Raw genomic sequence first — 21,523 nt, forward strand, 5'->3', positions numbered from 1 at the left:
ATATTATTGATGGTTTTGGATGAAAGCTGGAAATCAAAAAAAAAAAAAAAGCTACTTCATGATGGAGATTTACAATTCGGTCTCCCTCTTCCTCTCAGCCTTGTCTTTAGGTGAGTTAAACCCATCCTAAAATGCACAGCGGCGTGTGGATAGGCATGGGTGGAGAAGGAATACAGGAACAGCCAGCAGCCAAGGCTGGGCAAGACCAAGGTTCTATCTATGCCAACGCTCGTCTGACAGCGCTGGGGGTGAGTGTGTAGGGCCCACACTTCTGGCTGCTTGCACCATCCTCTGTGTTTGCAGAGGAAGAGTCAAAAAGATAGAGTTTGGAGAGAGGACATGTTTTTTTTTCATCCCTTCAGTCATAGCCTTGGACGAAGATGAGGGGAAGATTGGGCTTGTGTGGGAGGCTGTAGTAAAAATTTTAGTTACATATTTCTTGGTGGGATTATTTGGCAAATCCATGAAATTAAGGGCGCAATTCTTAGGGTGAACAGAAGAGGAAGAATTATTTGGCACTAGATGGCAGCACTGAGCACTGGGCTGAAGGGTAAAGTACTGTCTGACCTTGTTTTAGGAGCTGCGTGTGGGACGCAGCAGGAAAAACGAGAGAGAAAAGATTTCTGGGACTCAGCTGTCATATCATCTGTGTAGGCATCCAGCTTCCGCAGGCACAAAGGCATCAATCTCTCGGTACAATTTCGCTGGCAAGGAGCAAACGATTTTTAGCACAAGTTCTAAACAAGCACCCCATGGATTTACCCAAATATCTGTAGCCTTGCCATACGCATGATGCAAATATTACAGTTTTGGCAGGCGCAGGTATATCAAATATGGCCAGTGTGATCCTGCACCATAATGTAATTACACAGCGCCTGGCTAGTTAGGTTGTACAACACAGTGTAATCACTTGGGCAAAAAACGCTTTCAGCCAGGGAGAAGCTAGAAGGAGGCGCTGCAGAGCCCCTGAGAAAGGAGCAAGAGTGCAGCAGCTCCGCCCCTGCAGCGCAAGGCTTTGCTTGGCAAGCAGTGATCTGGAAGGACCTCTCCGTATAGTAAGAGGAGCTGAATCCCAACAGCTCTCCTTGGGCTTTGGCTAAGCCTACCAGCAGAAAAGGAGTGGGGGAATGTCCCAGATCAGCTCCAGCTCATCTCTTGCTGTCTCAGGGGGGCTCTGACCGAGTGGTCTGGTCGCAGACCAGGTCACAGACCACTGAAGCCAGCTGCCCCCATCAGCCTAGCTCTCAACAGTGAGGGTTGCTGGTGACTTGTGTCTGTGGGTGATTAGGAGAAGGAGGAGGCCTTCCTCTCCAGCTGTCCTTGCTCTCCGAGGAACAAGCCTGGTGTGCTCCCTCCACACAGGTCTCTTGCCCAGACTGAGAGTGTTGGCTGACCTGTGATTGCACAGTGCAACAGGATTTTCTCGCATAGACCAAACAAGTCTCTTGGCCCAAACGCAGTCCAGGGCAGAGCCCCAGAAACGTCCGGTCACTCTGGAGATGACCGTGCTGCAGGTCCTTAGGAGTATTTGACCCCTCGGCAGGGTCTTAGGTCTGCAGGCCCTTGGGAGCATTTGTTCTCTTTTAAGAGGGGAAAACGCAACCGATCCATTGCATTGTCGTTGTGCAGTGCTGCCTGTCACTGGGGCTTCCCATTTATGGTTTCAGTTTGTTTGGGAAGCAAAAAGATGTTCGAAGTCTTTAGAGAGCAAAAAGAAGGATAAGGAAAACAAATATTTGTAATGGAGCTGGCTGCTTTGATGTTCTACGAGGAAGGCCTTCCTCTGTATAACTAGAGGAGAGCGACAACCTACTGGCGTCATGGCAAGCTCTCCCAGAGCAACGCAAGAAAATATTGGAGGAAATTGCTAGGCAGGGTTCCCTAAGGGAAGGCTTTTTTTTTTTTTCCCCTCCTGTGAGGACCATTGGCTGCAGGTGCATGATTTAGACAACTCTCCTTTAGGCCTTACTCCCAGCGGTAACAGTCTGCTGCCAGACTGTTAAATGAAGAGAGACAAAGTGGCTAACTGCCAAGGTTATCTTGAGTGACACGGCTGGCTCTCTTGGTTCCTCTTTGGTTTTGCACTCTACCTTTAGAACCAAAAATGTTTCAGTGCAAATATTGATGATTCTGGCCTTACAGTCATCAGTGGGGTGCTCATAAATGAGTATTTCAAGGGTGCAGTTCACCTAACCTGTGATTGAACCCCAAGACATTCCTGTCTGACTCCTTTAACTCTGGTGGGGGGGTGTAGACAATCAGATAAGATGCAGGCCTATTGGCTATGGAGCCTGTTATTTTGAAATAGGAGAAAAGGCCCATGTTTTTTGTCAGTGGATGCTGAGGAAAAAACAGACAGAGGTGAGTGGAGAAGCATACAAAGAAGGGAATTTGCATTGCTTTTTTGATGCTTCTTCTTTTTTTGGTTGAAAATTTACTGAAGCCAGTGCAGCCAGAAGCAATTTATCAGATTATTACTTACACACTGATGGGGCAAGTGTAGAATTAAACGAAGGCTGAACAGCCGTGAAGCCAAAAGATGACAAATTTCCGTATATATCAGTATAAAATTAAATGAAAAACCGATACCTTAGCCAAGTAGCTTAAAGTTCCTTTTAAATTTGTATACCATAGATAGATAACCCAGACAGTTGGGTTTTTTTTCTTGTAAATATTTACGTTAGTTCATCTAGGCTTGTTCTTCACTTTCAATTGCTCTTAATCATTAATCAGTTAAGATTCATTTCCTTTCATGAAAGCCCAGGCTATTTTGCCCTCTTCTCCTTGCTACTTTTCAGTCCCTCCTTGTGGTCAAGTGAGTTCAGGGCCTGGCAGTTCACTCTGTACTTCTGGTGATCCTGCTTTAATGTGTAATGACATTCACTGGGCGTGGCAGGCGGGAAAATGCACCAACGATGCCTCCCTGACCTTTGTAAATCCCTTGTCTACCAGCGGCACAGTGTGGTTGCCCTAGGCTGGGTATAAAAAATGGAGCGGGACCCCCTGACGGGGCACCCTAGGGGTGCCTGTCCCTGCACCCTTCTGCTTTGCAGCCCTCAATCCCTTGCGTGCTCTGAGGAGTGGAGCCGTTGCCCTCTTCCCAAGAGACCTCTCTCCACCCCGCGCAGGGCCCTCATCCCTGGCCCTATTCTGTCACAGAGCTCGAGGATGTAGATATTTTCTTTTAACCCTGTCTACCTGCTACCCTGAGACAGTTCTTGCTTGCTAAGATTTTTATGCTGAGGTTTTCTGCCGCAGTACCCTTGAGGACTTTGCTTCCAGCATGACTCTGGAGACCGACGACGGATTCGTGTTGCTTGAAACTGCTCTGCCAGGGTTTTGTTTCACCTCCCTCTCCTCTTGGCCTGCTAGTACATAGCCTGTTGGGCATTCACAGTTCAGGACTTGCACTTGGATTGTCTTCCTTAATGTCTCATTCCTCCCTAAATTAGCAGCCCTGTGGTCCATAAAATGTATTCAGTTGGACCCATGAAAATCAAATCAAATTACTCCGCATCTAGTGGTGCCACAGTCACAGTGCCAAAAGGATGGATCCAGTTATGGTGTTGAGACTAGGCCTTGGGGAAACTGGATTCAGACTTAGGAAAAACACTTTATCTGTGTAAAATAGAGGCAGTGATGCTCCCATTTTTAAATTCTCCTTTATTTAGGCTGAAGTACTTGTAGGCAGGCCTTCACCCTCACTTATTCTACCGATGCCCTCAAGTACAACTGGCTCAAATAATAAATAACAGTTTCTCCTTACGGACTTTTAGTCGGAGGATTCCACATACCTTACAGTGACAGGTGTAATGAAAGAGGTCATGGTACACTGAGAAGGTACACTGAAAGAGGTCATGCAAGTTCACTTCTGCTTTCTCATAAAAGCTGTTTTGTTAGTCTGAGGTTGGATCCTTTCAGCTGATGCCTGGATCAACTGAGTTCATTAAGAAACATTTAACCAAGCCATTTGCACTGACAAATCAAATATCACAGAATCACAGAATCATTTAGGTTGGAAGGGACCTCTGGAGATCATCTAGTCCCACCTCCCTCCTCAAGCAGGGTCCTCTAGAGCATATTTCCCAGGATCACATCCAGACGGGTTTTGAATATCTCCAGGGAAGGAGACTCCACTACCTCTCTGGGCATCCTGTTCCAGTGCTCTCTCACCCTCACAGTGAAGAAGTTTTTTCTCAGGTTCAGATGGAACTTCCTGTGGTTCAGTTTCTGCCCGTTGCCTCTTGTCCTGTTGCTGGGCACCACGGAGAAAGGCTGGCCTCATCCTCTCGACACTCCCCCTTCAGATACTTGTACACGTTGATGAGATCGCCTCTCAATCTTCTCTTCTCCAGGCTCAACAGGCCCAGCTCTTGCAGTCTTTCTTCAGAGGAGAGGTGCTCCAGCCCTCTAATCATCTTGGTAGCCCTCCGCTGGACTCTCTCCTGGAGTGCCATGTCTCTCTTGTACTGGGGAGCCCAGCACTGGACACAGTACTCCAGGGGAGGCCTCACCAGGGCTGAGGAGAGGGGCAGGATCACCTCCCTCCACCTGCTGGCAACACTCTGCCTCATGCACCCCAGCACACCATTGGCCTTCTTGGCCACAAGGGCACACTGCTGGCTCGTGTTTAACTTGTTGTCCACCAGCACTCCCAGGTCCTTCTCTGCAGAGCTACTTTCCAGCAGGTCAACCCCCAGCCTGTACTGGTGCATGGGATTATTCCTGCCTAGGTGCAGGACCTTGCACTTGCCTTTGTTGAACTTCATGAGGTTCCTCTCCGCCCAGCTCTCCAGCCTGTCCAGGCCCCTCTGAATGGCAGCACAGTCTTCTGGTGTGTTAGCCTCTCCCCCCAGTTTAGTGTCATCAGCCAACTTGCTGAGGGTGCACTCCGTCCCTTCCTCCAGGTCATTGATGAATATATTGAACAAGACTGGACCCAGGACTGACCCCTGGGGGACACCGCTAGCCACAGGCCTCCAACTTGACTCTGCGCCATTCACCACAACCCTCCGAGCTCGGCCATCCAGCCAGTTCTCCATCCACCTCACTGTCCACTCGTCTAGCCCACACCTCCTGAGCTTACCTAGGAGGATGTGATGGGAGACAGTGTCCAAAGCCTTGCTGAAGTCCAGGTAGACAACATCCACTGCTCTCCCCTCATCTACCCAGCCAGTCACCCCATCATAGAAGGCTATCAGATTGGTCAAGCATGATTTCCCTTGGGTGAATCCATGCTCACTACTCCTGATCACCTTCTTGTCCTCCAGATGCTTAGTGAGGACCTCCAGGAGGAGCTGTTCCATCACCTTTCCAGGGAGGGAGGTGAGGCTGACAGGCCTGTAGTTTCCTGGCTCCTCCTTCTTGCCCTTTTGGAAGACTGGCGTGACATTGGCTTTCTTCCAGTCCTCAGGCACCTCTCCTGATCTCCAGGACCTTTCCAAGATGATGGAGAGTGGCCTAGCGATAACATCCGCCAGCTCCCTCAGCACTCGTGGGTGCATCCCATCAGGGCCCATGGATTTATGGATGTCAAGTTTGGACAAAAGATCTCTAACCTGATCCTCCTCCACCAAGGGAGAGTCTTCCTTTCTGCAGACTTCCTCTCTTGTCTCCAGGGTCTGGAATTCCTGAGGACTGGCCTTAGCAGTGAAGACTGAAGCAAAGGCGGCATTCAATAACTCTGCCTTCTCTGTATCCTTCGTCACCAGGGCACCCGCCCCATTCAGCAGTGGGCCCATGTTTCCCCTAGTCTTCCTTTTGCTATTGATGTATTTGAAGAACCTCTTCTTGTTGTCCTTGACATCCCTTGCCAGATTTAATTCCAACTGGGCCTTAGCCTTCCTTGTCGCATCCCTGCACACTCTGACAATGTCCCTGTATTCCTCCCAAGTGGCCTGTCCCCTTTTCCACATTCTGTGTACTTCCTTCTTCTGTTGGAGTTTTGCCAGGAGTTCCTTGCTCATCCATGCAGGTCTCCTGCCCGCTTTGCTCGACTTCTTACTCAGAGGGATGCACTGATCTTGAGCCTGGAGGAAGTCATGCTTGAATATTAACCAGCTTTCTTGGACCCCTCTTCCTTCTAGGGTCCTACCCCATGAGATTCCCCTAAGTAGGTCCCTGAAAAGGCCAAAGTTAGCTCTCCTGAAATCCAGCGTTGCAATCCTACTCATTGCCCTGCTCCCTCCTCGTAGGATCCTGAACTCCACCATCTCATGGTCACTGCAGCCAAGGTTGCCCCCAACCTTCACCTCTCCAACTAGACCTTCTTTGTTTGTTAGTACAAGGTCTAGCAGCGCAACTGTCCTCGTTGGCGTCTCCACCACCTGAGTCAAGAAATTATCCTCAATGCTCTGCAGGAACCTCTTTGACTGTTTGTGCCTAGCTGTGCTGTCTTGCCAACAGATGTCAGGGTGGTTGAGGTCTCCCATGAGAACCAGGGCCTGTGATCGTGAGGCTACTTCCAGCTGTCTGTAGAAGGTCTCATCGACCACTTCCTCCTGATCAGGTGGCCTGTAGTAAACCCCCACAACAGTGTCACCCACGTTACCCTGCCCTTTAATCCTTACCCATAGGCTCTCAACTTGCTCTCCATCCACCCTGAGGCAGAGCTCCATGCGTTCTAGGTGCTCCCTCACATAAAGAGCAACTCCACCACATCGCCTTCCTGACCTGTCTTTCCTAAAAAGCACATAGCCATCCATGACAGCATCCCAGTCACGTGAACTATCCCACCATGTCTCTGTCACTGCAATGAGATCATGGCCCTGCGACCGCACACAGATCTCTAACTCTTCCTGTTTATTCCCCATGCTGCGCGCATTGCTATACAGGCATTCCAGAGAGCCAGTCAAGCATGCAAGCTTCCCAGGAGAGGTGCAAGAGGAGCCTCCGTAGCCATGTTCCAGGCTGTCTCCCCTGGCTGTATGCACCCGCTGGAGGCATCCAGACTCAAGCGGTGTTTTACTGACTCTCCTGCCACTATACCACTCCCCTTCCCCCATCTTGCCTAGTTTAAAGCCCTCCTTACCAGGCTGGCCAATCTGTTGGCAAAGACACACGTGCCCCGCTTGGTAAGCTGGATCCCATCTCTCCCCATCAGCTGTTGATCTTCAAACAGGGTCCCATGGTCATAGAAACCAAAGCCCTATTGCCAACACCAGCGGTGCAGCCAGTTGTTCACTTGGAGAACGCATCTACTCCTCCTCCCATCCTTTCCCCTCACAGGCAAGATTGAGGAGAAAATGACCTGGGCTCCCAGACACTTCACCACCATCCCCAGAGCTCTGAAGTCCTGTTTGATGGTTTCCAGTTTGCCTTTTGTGTCGTTAGCACCCACAGGGAAGAGCAGCAGAGGGTAGTAGTCCGATGCGTGGACAAGCCTTGGCAGTCTTTCCACGACATCTCTTATTCGAGCCCCTGGCAGGCAGCAAACCTCTCCGGACAAGAGGTCAGGTCGGCAGATAGGTGCCTCTGTCCCCTGCAGCAGGGAGTCACCCACAACAATCACTCGCCACTTCTTCCGGGTGTTCCTGCACAGCACAGGGTCTGTCAGGCCCAGGCCCGTTGCCTCCCTTGGAGCCATGCCCAGCTCCTCCTCAGCTTGGAGGGCACTAAACTTGTTCTTTAAAGGCAAATCTTGAGGAGGAGCAAGAGCCCTTCTCCTTCTACAAGAGGTCACCAGTTTCCAGCCCTCTTCAGCAGTGTTACGATGTACTGTTACACACAGTACAGAGCCCTCCGGCAACTCCGCTGCAGTGGGGGGTGGGGACAGCTGGAGCTGCACAGTCTCCGAGAATACCCTGTCTATCTCGTGCTCCTCTTCTCGGATGCTACGCACCCTACTAACCTCCTCCCGTAACTCCTTTATCTGGTGATGCAACCGGGCAACCACAGCACACCTCACGCAGGAGAGCTGACTGTCAGCCCAGGCCTCATGGAGAGGCCCCAGGCACTCCCCGCAGCCTGACACCTGCAGAGCTGCATCTGCTGTCTGAAGGTCTGTCTGGGTTGAAGCCTCAGACACAGCCACAGCCGATGCAGCACCTCCAGCAGCCACTGGGGAACGTGCTCTGCAGTGTGTCACGACCATGCCCCAAGGAAGGACACACCACAGTGCAAAATGGAGAGGTGCCTTCTTTGCCTTCTGGCACCCTTCTGCACAAACAGCTGCCTCTGTTGGCTGCACTCTGGGAGCTGCACTCTAGGCCTGGCTCTTATATAGGCCTCTGCCTAGCAGTGACTCACAAGGGTGCTTGACCCACCCAATCAGGAGCCACCTGAAACAAAAGCCCCAACTCCCTCTGACCAGGGCAGCCCAGAGAGCTCGTTAGCAGCAGCCCCACCTAGCTAGAACTTCCCAGGAGAAGTTAAGTCAAGGCCCCGTGCAGGAGTCCTTGCCTAGCTCTCCCTTCCTGCTAGCAGCAAGCACCGTCTAGTTCCTTGGGGGTCCCCAGAAAGTCTCCACAACTTCCAACAAGGCCCACAAAAGGCCCAGGCAGAGCCCAGACACTGCTGCGCAAACTGCTGCGTCTGCTCGCTGCCTCTGTTGGCTGCGCTCTGATATATCCTTCCTGCCAAGTCTTTGTGAAAGACATCACGTAGGCTGTGCAAAGTGTCTGGCTAGCTTCTCGTTAGTACTTTGTCTTGCCTCCAGTGTCAGCATCATCTCGGCTATTGAACTCTAACAGAATTTGTTGTACTGTACCACATATGGATCAGCGTGTATATTTTGCCTTAGCACTGCTAGGAGGTTTACTTCAGTTAATGGCTCTTTATTTGAAAGTCACACAGGAGCACGGCAAGGGAAAATACCCAAATGTTTTTTTTTTTTTAATTGCCAATTTTTTTTGAAATGTCACATTTTTAGACATCTTTCAAGTGAGGAAAAATAAATCACAGCTGATGTCCTCCTCTTCCACTAGTCCAATTGAGTTTAAGCCAAATGATAGTGGACATCTGTCATTTTTATGACAGAGAGCGCCTTAGGCACTGTCATTGCTAGAGGAGGTGGTACGTACAGCAGAAGATGATGGCTTCGAGGGTGGACTGAGCCACCTTCCACACAGGAGGCAGGAATGAGAGTTGCAGCAGCGGAGTCTTCACCTGGGCCTTGTTCACCCTGTGGTCCCATGCATCAAGTCTGTAGTGGAGGCGCATGGAAGAGCTTGCTACATGGTTTGGCTGTGGGACGGGGTGAAAGAATGAAGAAGACCTGAATTAAGCCAGCTGGCACAGAAGAGGATGGGCCATGCGGCCTCTGAATCAGTCACTATTAAACATTAAGTGAAACTCAAATACAACGAGTATCTTAGAAAATCTCACTTCAGCATGAAGTGCACAGACACTTGCTTTAATCTTGTGAACTCTGGCTTTGATTCATTCCTAAGTTCGTTTTTTAATGTTGTTTTCCAAGCCATTGCTGCTTCTGTCCTGTCAGGAAAGCACTGTCTGTTCATCTGCTACCCCAATCCGCTCACCAGTTCATGGAGGTCTTGTCCCTCGAGGGATGCAGGTCATGAAAGATCAGGCTGTATCCGTTCTCACTTTCTACACGGACAGTGGGTAGATGGTGTCGCCATGGTGAGGAAAGACCGTCCTCTTGTTAGAAATGCCCATTGCTGGCTGTGCCAGTATGTGAGATCACTTTTTCGGGCTATTCTGTTTCTATGATTTTCCCCTTTAACTTTCCAAACTGCACTGCCCCTCGGTGCTTCTGTTTCTGGCAGGACTGCAAAGCATCCTGAAAGCATACGTTAAATCACTCAGTGTTAGCGTCAGTTACTTTTTTCTTCATGTTTCTAGCCTTTCTGGAAGCTGAACAAGGTCACAGCAGTTTGCTATTTATTGCAAATCCCCGAGGAAGAGAAGTCATTTTATTGGCTTGGTTCTTGTTCGGGTGAGTTGCGCTTTGGGTTAACTGAGTTTGTTCACAAATGTTTAAACAAGTCTTTTGCAGTGGCTGGTCATTTATTCCTGCAATCATCTGACAATCAACCTTTGTCTAATTGCTGTCAGAAGTAAGGCAGAGGTTGATGTAGTCATTTTCTATAAGGAAGGAAGGAGAGTCCTTTCTGAAAGGAATAAAGGTTTAGCAGCTGAGATGTTGTTATTCACAGCAGAGCAGGCAAGAAGATTCCCCCAGGCCAACCTGCATGATGATAATACGTTACATCTGATAGTGCAGTCGATAGTGCTTGAACAGAGCAGACAGCTCAGTAGACCTTAGAAGAGACTGGAACTTGCACAACTGGTGTTGTTAGAAATGTAATTGCATTTTGTGCATTTTGTAATGCCCCAGCATCTGACTTCCTGCCACACTGGGAGGAAAGCAGAATCTTTCAGGTGCTTCTTGTGAATGTGAACTGCCTCAGGATGGGTCTTTCCTACTCAGAAAAGCCTGGGGTTTGCTTCTTGTCTTTCTGCCATCAGAGGTGACCCAAGACCTTGTGCATTAAAATTCTCTTCCCAGTGAAACTCACAGAGCCCTCCCAACAGTTTTGGCTGGATGTCTGGACATGGGAGTAACGCCGTGAACAAAGGCCTGCTTCCCCAGTGCACTAGTATTCACAGCAGTTGTTTACCCTTAGGGCTGCCAGTAGGCACCCTATCTGCACAAGTCAAGGGGAAAAAAAATTGCAGAGCACTTCAGTTTTTCCTTGATGGCAATGACCATCCCAATGTCACCACCCCTCCGGACATGGTCTGAAAGGCTCCTCTCACTTTCACCCATCTGCTCACTTCTGGCTTTTAAATACATGAGTACCCTCAGTGTGCAGTATTCAAACCAGCGTCCATCGTATGAGGATTTGCAAGGTTGTTATTTGGTGAAGAGGAGTGGTGGTGAAGAGGAACACTGAGGAGCAGGCTCCACCAGCCCTGCACTACACAGCGCTGCATCCTGTCCATGGACCGGGCTGGTCCATGGTGCCGTGCTGTGGGAATGGTTTGAATGGGAGCCTGTATGTTCTGTGCATTTTGGAGGTCTCAGCAAACTGGTTGGTGTGTCTCAGGGAAAGGACAAAGGGCCAGAGACCCACGTGTTCAAGGCGAAGAGCCACAGAGCAGTCAGAGAGCAAACAGAGCCTAGAGCGAGGTGGGAAGGCTTCTGCACTCACTCCTCTTTATAGGGTCTTGGATTCCTGTGCGGATGAGGAGTGAGTAACAATATTTCATTTAATATTTTATATCCTGTGAACCATTTAATATTTATTAAACTGATCATTCTGCTAAGCTCTGATCATGGTGCATTTACCTCACACCTTCAACCGGTTTCTAGAGACATCTTGAAATGTAGGAGCTGCTAGTTGCTGCAGGGACTCTGTGGTTCAGGCAGAATATGTAAACTCCTCAGTGACAATGCAAATGCTGTAGACAATGTGGTTTGTCTGGCTAAAACAGCAGACGAGGACAAGCTGAGTTTAGTCCTCAAAAATCTGCATGTGTGGGTACAAGTGTGTAACCTTCATTCCAGAAATGGAGGTGAAATACCTAAGAAGAACTTGGGGTGATGCCCTTTCTTCCGCCACAGCTCCTCTCTCCGCTGTGCTTGGATACTAGAGTGACTGGCAGATGTTACCCCAGGCATGAGGACAAACAGCAAGGGTTTAGGCATATACACTGCAGTAGGCTGTAAATATTTCTGTTTTCTGGCCTGTCATGTATCTTGGCTCTCCACCATTCACTGTCTTTTTTTGGTAAAGGAATACACCAGGACAACATTGCTATATTTACAGGTCCCAGTTGTCACAAGGACTCCTACCGGTCTTAACCTCACCAGTCCTGGAGAAAGAAGTATTTCAGATTTTTCTGATAGCGCTAGAACCTGATTTCTTTTGTTCTATGTGAGTGATTACGCAAAGGAACACAAGCTGAAGAGGTTAAAAAGCTAGCATATGTAAACAACTAGTTCATTCCTAATTTGTTCACTTTTATCTCGTGCAGATTAATAAGTAATCTCCTATCTCTTCGGGAACAGAGAGCATTGGCTGTTTTTTTCATGTGCTTCAGTGCTAGAGCATATATATAAAAATGGACTGGCAGGTCCAACTTCAGCTTCTTCTGAAACGCGACAGCTTTTCTTTGGCCTGCCATGGAGCCCCTGGGAATGACCACTATTTTCTTAATGACTTGTTTCTCATGCCTTCTCTTTTCAGCATGGAGAAGTAAATCTCGCACAGGGAAGCAGCCTCCTGGTCCTTTGACACTCCCGTTCGTTGGAAACATGCTCCAGCTGAACCCGCGAAACTTGCCGCAAAGCCTGGAGGAGGTAAGGGATTGTCTCTTTCCTTCCCCTGTTGTCTCCGTTGTACTTAAAACGAAGTCCAGTGCAGATGGGCTCTCAGCTTAATTCACCAGACAATGTCAAAGCTGCATTGACCAAAAGTCGGACTCAAAACAGAAACAAAAGCTTTCTCAGAAATACGTGCTTCTGAAATCTCTATACTGTCTATTATAATAATCAGAGTAACAATGAGTGCTCTGCTGACCTCACGGTGAAAACCCTCAGGGGCAAATCCCAATACCCCTGGGAAATTAGACCAGCTGAGAAGCTCTAGGCTTCACCTACAGGCCCAGCAAATCCACAAGTTTTACCAGTAGCGTGGAGCACGGTGGTACTGCAGTATTTTGCTAAGCATGACTACTTGGAGAGGGGAAGGGTCAAGTGGTAACATAGCTGCACTGGTCAACAGGTCAGGTAAGAGGCGGCTTTTCAGTACCATTGTCAGCAATCTACTTCAGCCTCTATTGTTCAGCCTTCAGTTATCTGCCTCCACATGGCAACTTTACACCGGAAGCGTCAAGCGTCGATCCGCAAACAATAGTGTCTGTGGAGAGCTGAGAGGTGGGCGTGCTGGGCACTGCTAAAAAAGAAACCCTTGTAGATTAAGTATGCCTGAGCCTGTATTTACTCCAACTCTTCTCTCACACACCCTTAACAGTGAGTGAGGTTCTGCTGAGCAGAGCATAAGCCCAACTTTGGCAGTACAATGCCTGTGTGCCTCCAGCCCGGACATTGTTAAGCAGTTCTACGGATTGGTGCATAAGAGAACAGCCATTTTGTCTGTCACAGTGGTGTGGGATCCACAAATGTTTCCAGAGGTTAAAAAAGAAAAAAGACCCTTTGTATGAAGTGCTAGGGCTGACAAAGCTGCTTCAGAGCATTCACTTCTTCAGCGCAAAAATGCAGTAGTGGTGGCTGCCTCACTGTGTGCATCATCAAACACACATACATGCACATATGAGCTCCTTTTTGCCTCAGTGCTTGTGAATGTTGAGAGTCATGAGCGCATCCGGCTTTATTTTAGAGCGCTAGGTTATGCAGTTTCCTACCGTAAAAAATAGGACTTCATCTAGCTTGCTCTTAAAGACTGAACATGAGAAAAGGTGTTCTAGGCCAGACCAAAAGTCCATGTCCTTTTCTGCAACTGTAAACCAAAAGCAGATGCCTGGGAAAGCGTACGGGACTAGCACAAGGAGTCAGAGACTCTTCCTTGGTATACTCTTCCAGTTTCCAGAGACCTGTGGCCCAGGAGCTTTTAGAGACAAGCGTGGTGTGTTTGTGTGTGAAGGCTCTTCCTGCACTTCCATGACCATGTGTAACTGCTTTTTGAGCCTGTGTAAACTGTTGGTATCCACCCTGTAGCAAGGAGTTCCAGACTGCCCTGCAGGCCTTGTGAAGAATCATTTCTTTTTGTGGAATTTGGACCTGACACCTCGTTCTTTCCAGTCATGCGACCTACTTTTTGTATGATTGTTCCCTCTTCCCCTGGCTGTAATTCATGGTTCAAAGGTCTTTACCTTTACACTGCTGCTAATCAATGCTGTGTCTTAACAGTGCTGGGCGATGGCACACCACTCATCAGACCTCTTTGCTATGAAGTTCTTTTTGCTTGATTGACATTCAGATGTGCTGTTCTTTGTGTTCTTTCCTACAGCTCAGCAAGAAGTATGGTCCTGTCTTCAAAATACATTTAGGCCCAAAAGAGGTTGTGGTGCTGTATGGCTATGATGCTGTGAAAGAAGCTCTGATTGATCAGGCAGATGAGTTCAGTGGAAGAGGCACTCTACCACTGCTTGACAAACTCTTCCAGGGCACAGGTATGTTCCTAGTAATCTCAGCATGCAGAGCTGATGCTTTCAGTGCTTCAGGAAACAGCTGAGAAGGCAGTGAAGGAGGCAGTGTGTGTGGGGGGGGGGGGATTTCATTTACTACTGTCAGGCATAAAAATGAGGAATGAAAGATAAACAGCCCAACTCTCTCCCATTTACTCTTGGATCCTTGAGTAAATGGGAACTCCATACACACACTCACACTAAAGCTGTTTAAGGCCCTAGGCTGGCTTCACGGAGTTCCTTGTATTTTCAGCAGTCTTCAAATTGTGGACAAAAATTTTCATCATGAGGTATGCCTTTAAGATCTTGCTTTCACTCTTCCATCTCTGAAAATTTTAGCAATGCACAGTCAGCTAAGGAATCAGCAAGAGTCAAGTTCCAAAGCACGGGCTGTGCCAGTAAAAGCCTCATTCAAGATTAAGCCCTGGGCTCATTCAGCAGGGCAGTTCCCAGTATGGTGTTTATCCAAGTAAACGGCTACTCCAGGGTGTACTACAGGTTACATGGTATGAAGACGACAGAAGGCTAGAAAGCAAGAGAGAAACCGGGATCCCCAGGATTTCCATCCAGCCTCACTCTCAGTGTCATTTAGTCTCCACAACAAGCAAACAGCTCTTTCTCGTAGTGATTATTTCAGCGCCGCGCTCTTAGAGAAAGCCTGTGGCATCCAATAATGAGGAATACCATCCCAAGTACCCTTTTCACACACTACTTCATACTCCTCCTTCCCTTTGTCCCTTGTTCACCAAAGAAAACTTGTGCTTTATTCAACCTGCTGCAATCAGAAGGATCAGATCCGCCACCTCCAGAACTGCAGAGAAGTTGGGTTTTGGGGCATATAGCAATTGCAGTGGAACCCCACAGAAAGAAGTCTTTGCATGTCAAGAATTTACTGCGTAACCCTTGCTGGGGGAAAAAAGTCTGTCTCTTCATGGAGTCGCTGTTTTTTCTTCCTATGTCAGGTATTGTGACTAGCAATGGGGAAACGTGGAAGCAGCTCCGACGATTTGCCCTCACTACCCTGCGTGATTTTGGGATGGGGAAGAAGAGCATTGAGGACCGGATCCAGGAGGAAGCTCATTTTCTGGTGGAGAGGCTCAAGAACACATGTGGTAGGACATGAGCTTTGTGGCTACTAGGGCAGCCTGCACGTCTGCAGTGATAGTGAAGGGTGTGGAGATGCTTCACCAGGTGCATGACCCAGGAAATGGGCATATGGTTGCTGTTTTTGCTCCCTGATCCAAGGGGGTCTTGAAGAAGCGGCTGGCAGGATAACTAATTTCCAGGCATTTGGTTTTGGTCCAGTCTTCCGAACAATAGACAATACCTCCGAGTTCTTAGGGAGGGGTTGACGGGGTCAGGGGCTACTATAGGCTGTTTTGGGGGGCAGGGCATAGGGTAACCCCACTGGTTTCACCAGAGAAGAATAAATTGCATAAGCCCTTCATCATCCTCTCAAAGGACTGAGGGACTCTGGGTCTTAAATGGATGCAAAACTTCCCAGTAGTGTCAGGGGAGGGAACAAAGGATTGACATGATGAATGCAAGATACCGATTTTGTTCCAGAACGACCCTTCAACCCTAACAAGTTCCTAATCCATGCTGTTTCCAACATCATCTGCTCCATCGTCTTTGGGGATCGGTTCGATTATGAGGATAAAAAATTTCAGACTTTAATTGAGTTGCTAGAGGAAAATAACAAGATCCAGAATTCTATACAAACACAGGTATGTGCAAAGTTTCATTACGTTAATAAATTTATGAATGATTATAATATTGTATTAGTGAATATTTATTTATGGAATTAGTTTTTTTGTTGGGGTGGTTTGTCCTGAAGTAGGAGAAGATTTTTGAAGGCCAAAAAGGCAGTTAAGTGACCAGTTCCTGAGACTTTTTTCCTTAAGGATTTGCCATTGTATGTCCAAAGGAGGATGCCACTGTAAAAGTAACCAAAACGTAGTGAAGTCTTTCCTTCAATATAGTGACACCATAAAGATTTTAAAAGGCATTGCAATCCAGTTGAATAATAAAGACCTACTGTTGCAAACTGGTTTAACTGTCCTAGTTTCATAATCACAGTTAAGGGAAAACTTTGTTGCATCCAAATTAACCAGAATGTGCTTTTTCATCCTTTCATTTTTACAGCTATACAATTTCCTCCCAAGAGTCCTGGAGCACTTACCTGGGCCTCATCAAACAATGGTGAAAAATATTGAAGCAGTTGATAAATTTGTTTCTGAAATCATAATGGCCCACCAGGAATCTCTGGATCCCACCTGTCCTCGAGATTTTGTTGACGCTTTTCTTATCAAAATGGAACAGGTAGTGTAACAGCGATACCTTTTGAGATTACAAGAAAACCACTGTTTGGAATCCCAGCATCTTCTCACAGTCATGACAGGGCACTCTGCCTTTGCAAATAAAGAGGGAAATTCGGTATTTTTGGCACATCACCTTTACTCTGTCCTCTCCATTGTCTTAGTAAGAATTTTTAAGACAGACAATCACAGAACTAACAATGACATGCAGCACCAACCAAAGTTAGCAAAGCTGAAGACCAATCTGGTTGAAGTCAGTCAGTGCTCCCCCCCATATTAAAAAAGGTTCATAATCCCCCATATTAGAAAAGGATCAGAATATTTTTCAGCAAAAATACTGTAATTGCTGGTGTTCTGGAGAGTGAACGTTGCATTTCTGAAAGGACATTAGATGTATCTAAAAACATGTGTGATGGGTGCAGGACTTCCCTTTGCAAACAAGTTTCTTAGCCTTTGCACTCAAACAGTTTGCCAAATCTTTCTCCAGGAAAAAGGGAACGCGCATTCAGAATTCACCACTGAGACCTTGACCAGAACCACACTTGACTTGTTCTTTGCTGGAACAGGGACAACCAGCAACTCACTGAGATATGGGCTTTTGATTCTCCTGAAATACCCAGAGATAGAAGGTAAGACAAAAGGGAATAAATAACTGAAAACTTTTTTATTAAGTCATGGAATCACAACATGAACAACTCATGTCATTATCACAAGCGGCAAAGTTCCCCTGACTAAGGAAACGCGTGGAGTACAATATGGAATGTGTGCCAAAGCAAGTTTTGCTGTACATACAGGACAGGCCTACGCAAAGAGGTGGGAGACTTGTCCATTCAACACTTACTTATTTCCTAACAGAGAAAATTCACAAAGAGATTGACCATGTGATTGGCCGAGACCGAAGCCCCTGTATGGCAGATCGGAGCCAGATGCCATACACAGATGCTGTGATCCATGAAATCCAGAGATTCATTGATTTCCTTCCACTTAATGTCCCACATGCTGTGACCCAAGACACCAAGTTCAGAGACTATCTTATCCCCAAGGTCAGTTCCACTGCCTCTGAGAAAGGTCATAATCTCTTACCCCAAGAGAACAAAGCCAGGATGTGTTCTGTTTGTTGCATTTTATTTTCTTTCCAACCACACTGAAATGTGATACAGAATCAAAGAATAATTTAGTTTGGAAGGGGCTTCTAGAAGTTACCTACTCCAGCCCCCTGTATTCGAAAAGAGCCTTTCCTCCTCTGTGTGAAGAGGGAGATAGTGCTTTCTATTATTTCAAAGCTGGGAAAGCTGAGAATTAAGGTCTCAGACTTGGAGGGAGGCAGATACCGCAAACTAACGGTCCTTTGGAGGTGTTAATATGCCCTAAGACTGGCAATGGTCTAGGCCTGTGTTTCCTTTTATGAGTCAGTATTCCTGCCTCTTAATGAACTGCATCAATGAAAAAGGTAGCCAGTTACCTCTTAGATACAAACAAGTACAGCTGATCTCACTCAACCATTCCTAAACTTCTTTGCTTGCTCAGAAAAAAAGATTTTCCCCAATGGCTCTTTTGGAGTTCTATTAGTTTGTCTCATTCAATTTTAGTCTTACTGCTTCTTATTGAAGGCTGTATGTAATGGGTCCACGTAGGGAAATTCTCAATGCCACTTTACTTTAGACTATCTCTGTTCTAATTTTCTTCTCCTCTCTTTGCTAATTTAGGGCACTATGATATTCCCTGTGCTAAGATCTGTCCTATACGACAGCAAGGAGTTTCCAAATCCAGAACAATTTGACCCAGGCCATTTCTTAAATGCAAATGGTACCTTTAAAAAGAGTGACTACTTCATGCCATTTTCTGCAGGTAAGTACTCCATTTCAGATCCTAGGCAGTAGGACATGAGAGGCTGAAGCCTTCAAACTGCCTTTGCCCACCATGCACTCTCATATTGTTCTAGACACTGAGCCCCCCCATTTAATTCATTCACTTCCCCAAATGCCTGTTCATTCTGAGATGTCTGAACTTTCATTAAGCAGTAATTAAAATAACTTACCAGCAAAATATTCCCCTAACACCTCACTTTTCTTTATTTCTCCTTGCAGGAAAACGCATCTGTGCAGGAGAAGGTCTGGCACGGATGGAGCTCTTCATATTTTTTGCAGCCATCCTGCAGAATTTTACTTTGAAACCTGTTAAGGATCGCAAGGACATTGACATTTCCCCAATAATCAGCAGTCTTGCAAATATGCCCCGACTTTACGAGGTCTCTTTTCTTCCACGTTAGACAAGTAAAGACAGCTTAGACACTCAGACTGTTTGCTAGATTCTTTATCAAGATAACTGTCATACTAAAAAGAAGAAAATGTTTGTATGTATCCATCTCTAAACAGAGTAGGTGGTTGCACAGGGGAGGAGAGAGCTCCCTAGGGCAAAACTATACAGGCTTTCCTCCACGCCCACCTCACCTAACCCAGCTCCCTATGTGGTTCCTGACATCCTGACATGGCAGGGTATGTGAGCTGGTGCTCCGAGAGCCCTGCTTCTGCTGCCTGTACCACCTGATCCTCTCAGTACAGCAGGAACAGACAGTTGTACCACAGGGTTTTCCCAGACATTGCTTGAGGTAGGTGCCTCTCCTCTGTAGTTTCAGCTTTTTTTGTGACCTATTTGTAATGGTAAGCACAAACTGTGTAGAACTGTTTTTTTTTTTTTTTCTGTCAGAAGATGACAGTCTTCCATCCCCAGGGGCTCATCAGGCACTGTATGCTTGCCATAATATCTATCTTTTCCTTCGGTGGGGATGGAGTTTATCTGATGACTAGACAGATGGCTCCCCTCTTATACTATTATCATAGAATCACAGAATGGTTTAGGTCACCTGGGTCAAAAAGTTATCCTCAGTGCTCTGCAGGAACCTCTTTGACTGTTTGTGCCTAGCTGTGCTGTCTTCCCAGCAGATGTCAGGGTGGTTGAAGTCTCTCATGAGAACCAGGGCCTGTGATTATAAGGCCACCTCCAGCTGTCTGTAAAAGGCCTCATCGACTACTTCTTCCTGATCAGGTGGCCTGCAGTAAACCCCCACAGCCATGTCACTCATGTTAGCCTGCCCTTTAATCCTTACCCATAAGCTCTCCACTTGCCCTTCATCCGCTCCTAGGCAGAGCTCCATACATTCTAGTTGCTCCCTCACATAAACAGCAACTCCACCACATCGCCTTCCTGGCCTGTCTTTCCTATTATAATAAAGGTCTGTGAAATTACACTTTATATTGTAAAATAAAGAAAAAGTAATAAACTGGACTGTTGTTTTTCTGAGATCCTAGATGAAGGGATGAAGGGGTTTTGGTGGATAACCTGCCTCCACATAGCCTAGACTCCCAAATGTTTCCCCAGCCTTGCATATACATGACTATTTTATTTCACTCATTTATAGGAAATGTTTTCTGGCTTGAAGGCTGAGCTGGTTAGATTATGACCTAAAAAACTTTCCTTCTTAGTGACAATGTGAGAGTAGGGTGGACTGACCTTACTAGAGCTATTAGAACCCAGGCTGCAGTTCCGGAGTTGTCCAGTGTGACAAAACAGGACAACTAATTGCACTGGATACGCTAATTCTACTGCAACAATACTGGGACACCCCACCCCCCCATCACAGTGCCATTTACTAGATGAATGGCAGCTGGCATCCTCCCATACCTTTATAGAGTGGGTAAAGATCACTAAAGCAATTTTACAATGAGATGAAAAGAGTTTATATGAGTTGCCAAGCATACACGCACACATGTAGGACTAGCATTTCTTGAGTGGCTCATGTTCCCTGCAACATATAATTAATAGTGAAGACAGGCAGCTGAACCTGTACTACATGGAAAAAGATAGTAACAGTAACATTACCACACTGTCATTAATTGTTTATGTGAAGCACCCAAAACTTCTTTTCTCTCAAACCACTAATAAGCTTGACATACCACGAGTTGGTAGCATAGTATTACAAAGGCAAAAGACCCAAATGTACCACAGAATCACTGAAATATGAATGAAAGGTACATGAAAATGTCACCTGGGTTACTGCTAGCCAATTAAAAAAGAAGAAAGCATAAAGGTCACATTTAAAATTTTCCCTTCATGCTTTTCCATAATCTTGCTGGACATGAAGCCAATTGCTTTGGTTTGGAGTTGTTGAAGTCACTATCTAGGAAGACAACAATCTTCACACAAAGCCTCACTTCATGCCTACTTTCAGGGTCTCCTCCCATGTCTATTCCTTAACCTTGCCACCAGAAAATGGGCTTCCTCCTGGATCCGCTCCTCAATATTCTTCTTGCCCATCTCAAAACTTCATAAGGTTGTGAGGGCAAATCAACAAAGCTGCTTCCACTGCTCCGCATTGCTGAAAGTAATATCTGGAAAAGGAAAGAGCACATGACAAGAGGTAGAGGAAGAACGGGTTCCACACCTGCAAGGAAGAGAAATAATTCCAGCTCAGGTCCTCAGTCCCATTCAATCACTTTTCTGTCAAATTAGCCATAGTACATCCTAGGGCATTTATGCCAGCTTTATGCTCTAACTAGGGCGGCTATAGAACAGATCACACTTGAGGCAGCAGGAAGTTCGTGGCAGCTTCACAGTACACTAGTAAGATTCAGTCTCACTGACATAAGATTAATGTGACACTGGCTCAGCGTCATCACTAGATCTTACACAATGAAAACGGCAAATAACTATCACCAGAGAAGAGACTAGAGTCACCTCCATCAGGGTGGAGTTTTGGGGTACAGCAGATCTGCTCTAGTGGCTACCCAGTAGTGGAGTTTTTTAGCCCTAATATTATGTCAGCCCCATGGCCAGCTCTTGGCCAGGCCCTCCAGCTGCTGCCGTTATCCAGAGACCTGTAACGCTCAGGGAGTAAACTGGCACACAACTAAGCCCATCAAATAATTTTTTTTAAAGTGTGACAAGTTCTTTGCCTAATCAGCTGCTCACTGGCTTACCTCAGGCTCAGATGAGCACCCTGGCCCAAAAAAAAGGGATGCTAGGAACATATGGTCAGGATCATAACTATCAGTGGCAATTAACCAATAGATCAGCTTAGACATCCTCAAAGC

At 46.9% G+C, this 21,523-nt stretch overlaps 1 protein-coding gene across 1 annotated transcript; it reads left to right on the forward strand.

The window, feature by feature from the left end:
- The first annotated feature begins 12,049 nt into the window (after positions 1-12,049).
- Positions 12,050-19,718, forward strand: LOC104146021 (cytochrome P450 2H1). Its single transcript, XM_009677892.2, has 9 exons — positions 12,050-12,268; positions 13,938-14,100; positions 15,078-15,227; positions 15,682-15,842; positions 16,261-16,437; positions 16,921-17,062; positions 17,289-17,476; positions 18,140-18,281; positions 18,521-19,718. The coding sequence occupies exons 1-9, from the start codon at positions 12,092-12,094 to the stop codon at positions 18,700-18,702; spliced, it is 1,482 nt and encodes a 493-aa protein (XP_009676187.1). The 5' UTR covers positions 12,050-12,091; the 3' UTR covers positions 18,703-19,718.
- The last annotated feature ends 1,805 nt before the right edge of the window (positions 19,719-21,523 follow it).

Source organism: Struthio camelus, chromosome 7, assembly GCF_040807025.1.
Source record: "Struthio camelus isolate bStrCam1 chromosome 7, bStrCam1.hap1, whole genome shotgun sequence".
Lineage (NCBI taxonomy): Eukaryota > Metazoa > Chordata > Aves > Struthioniformes > Struthionidae > Struthio > Struthio camelus.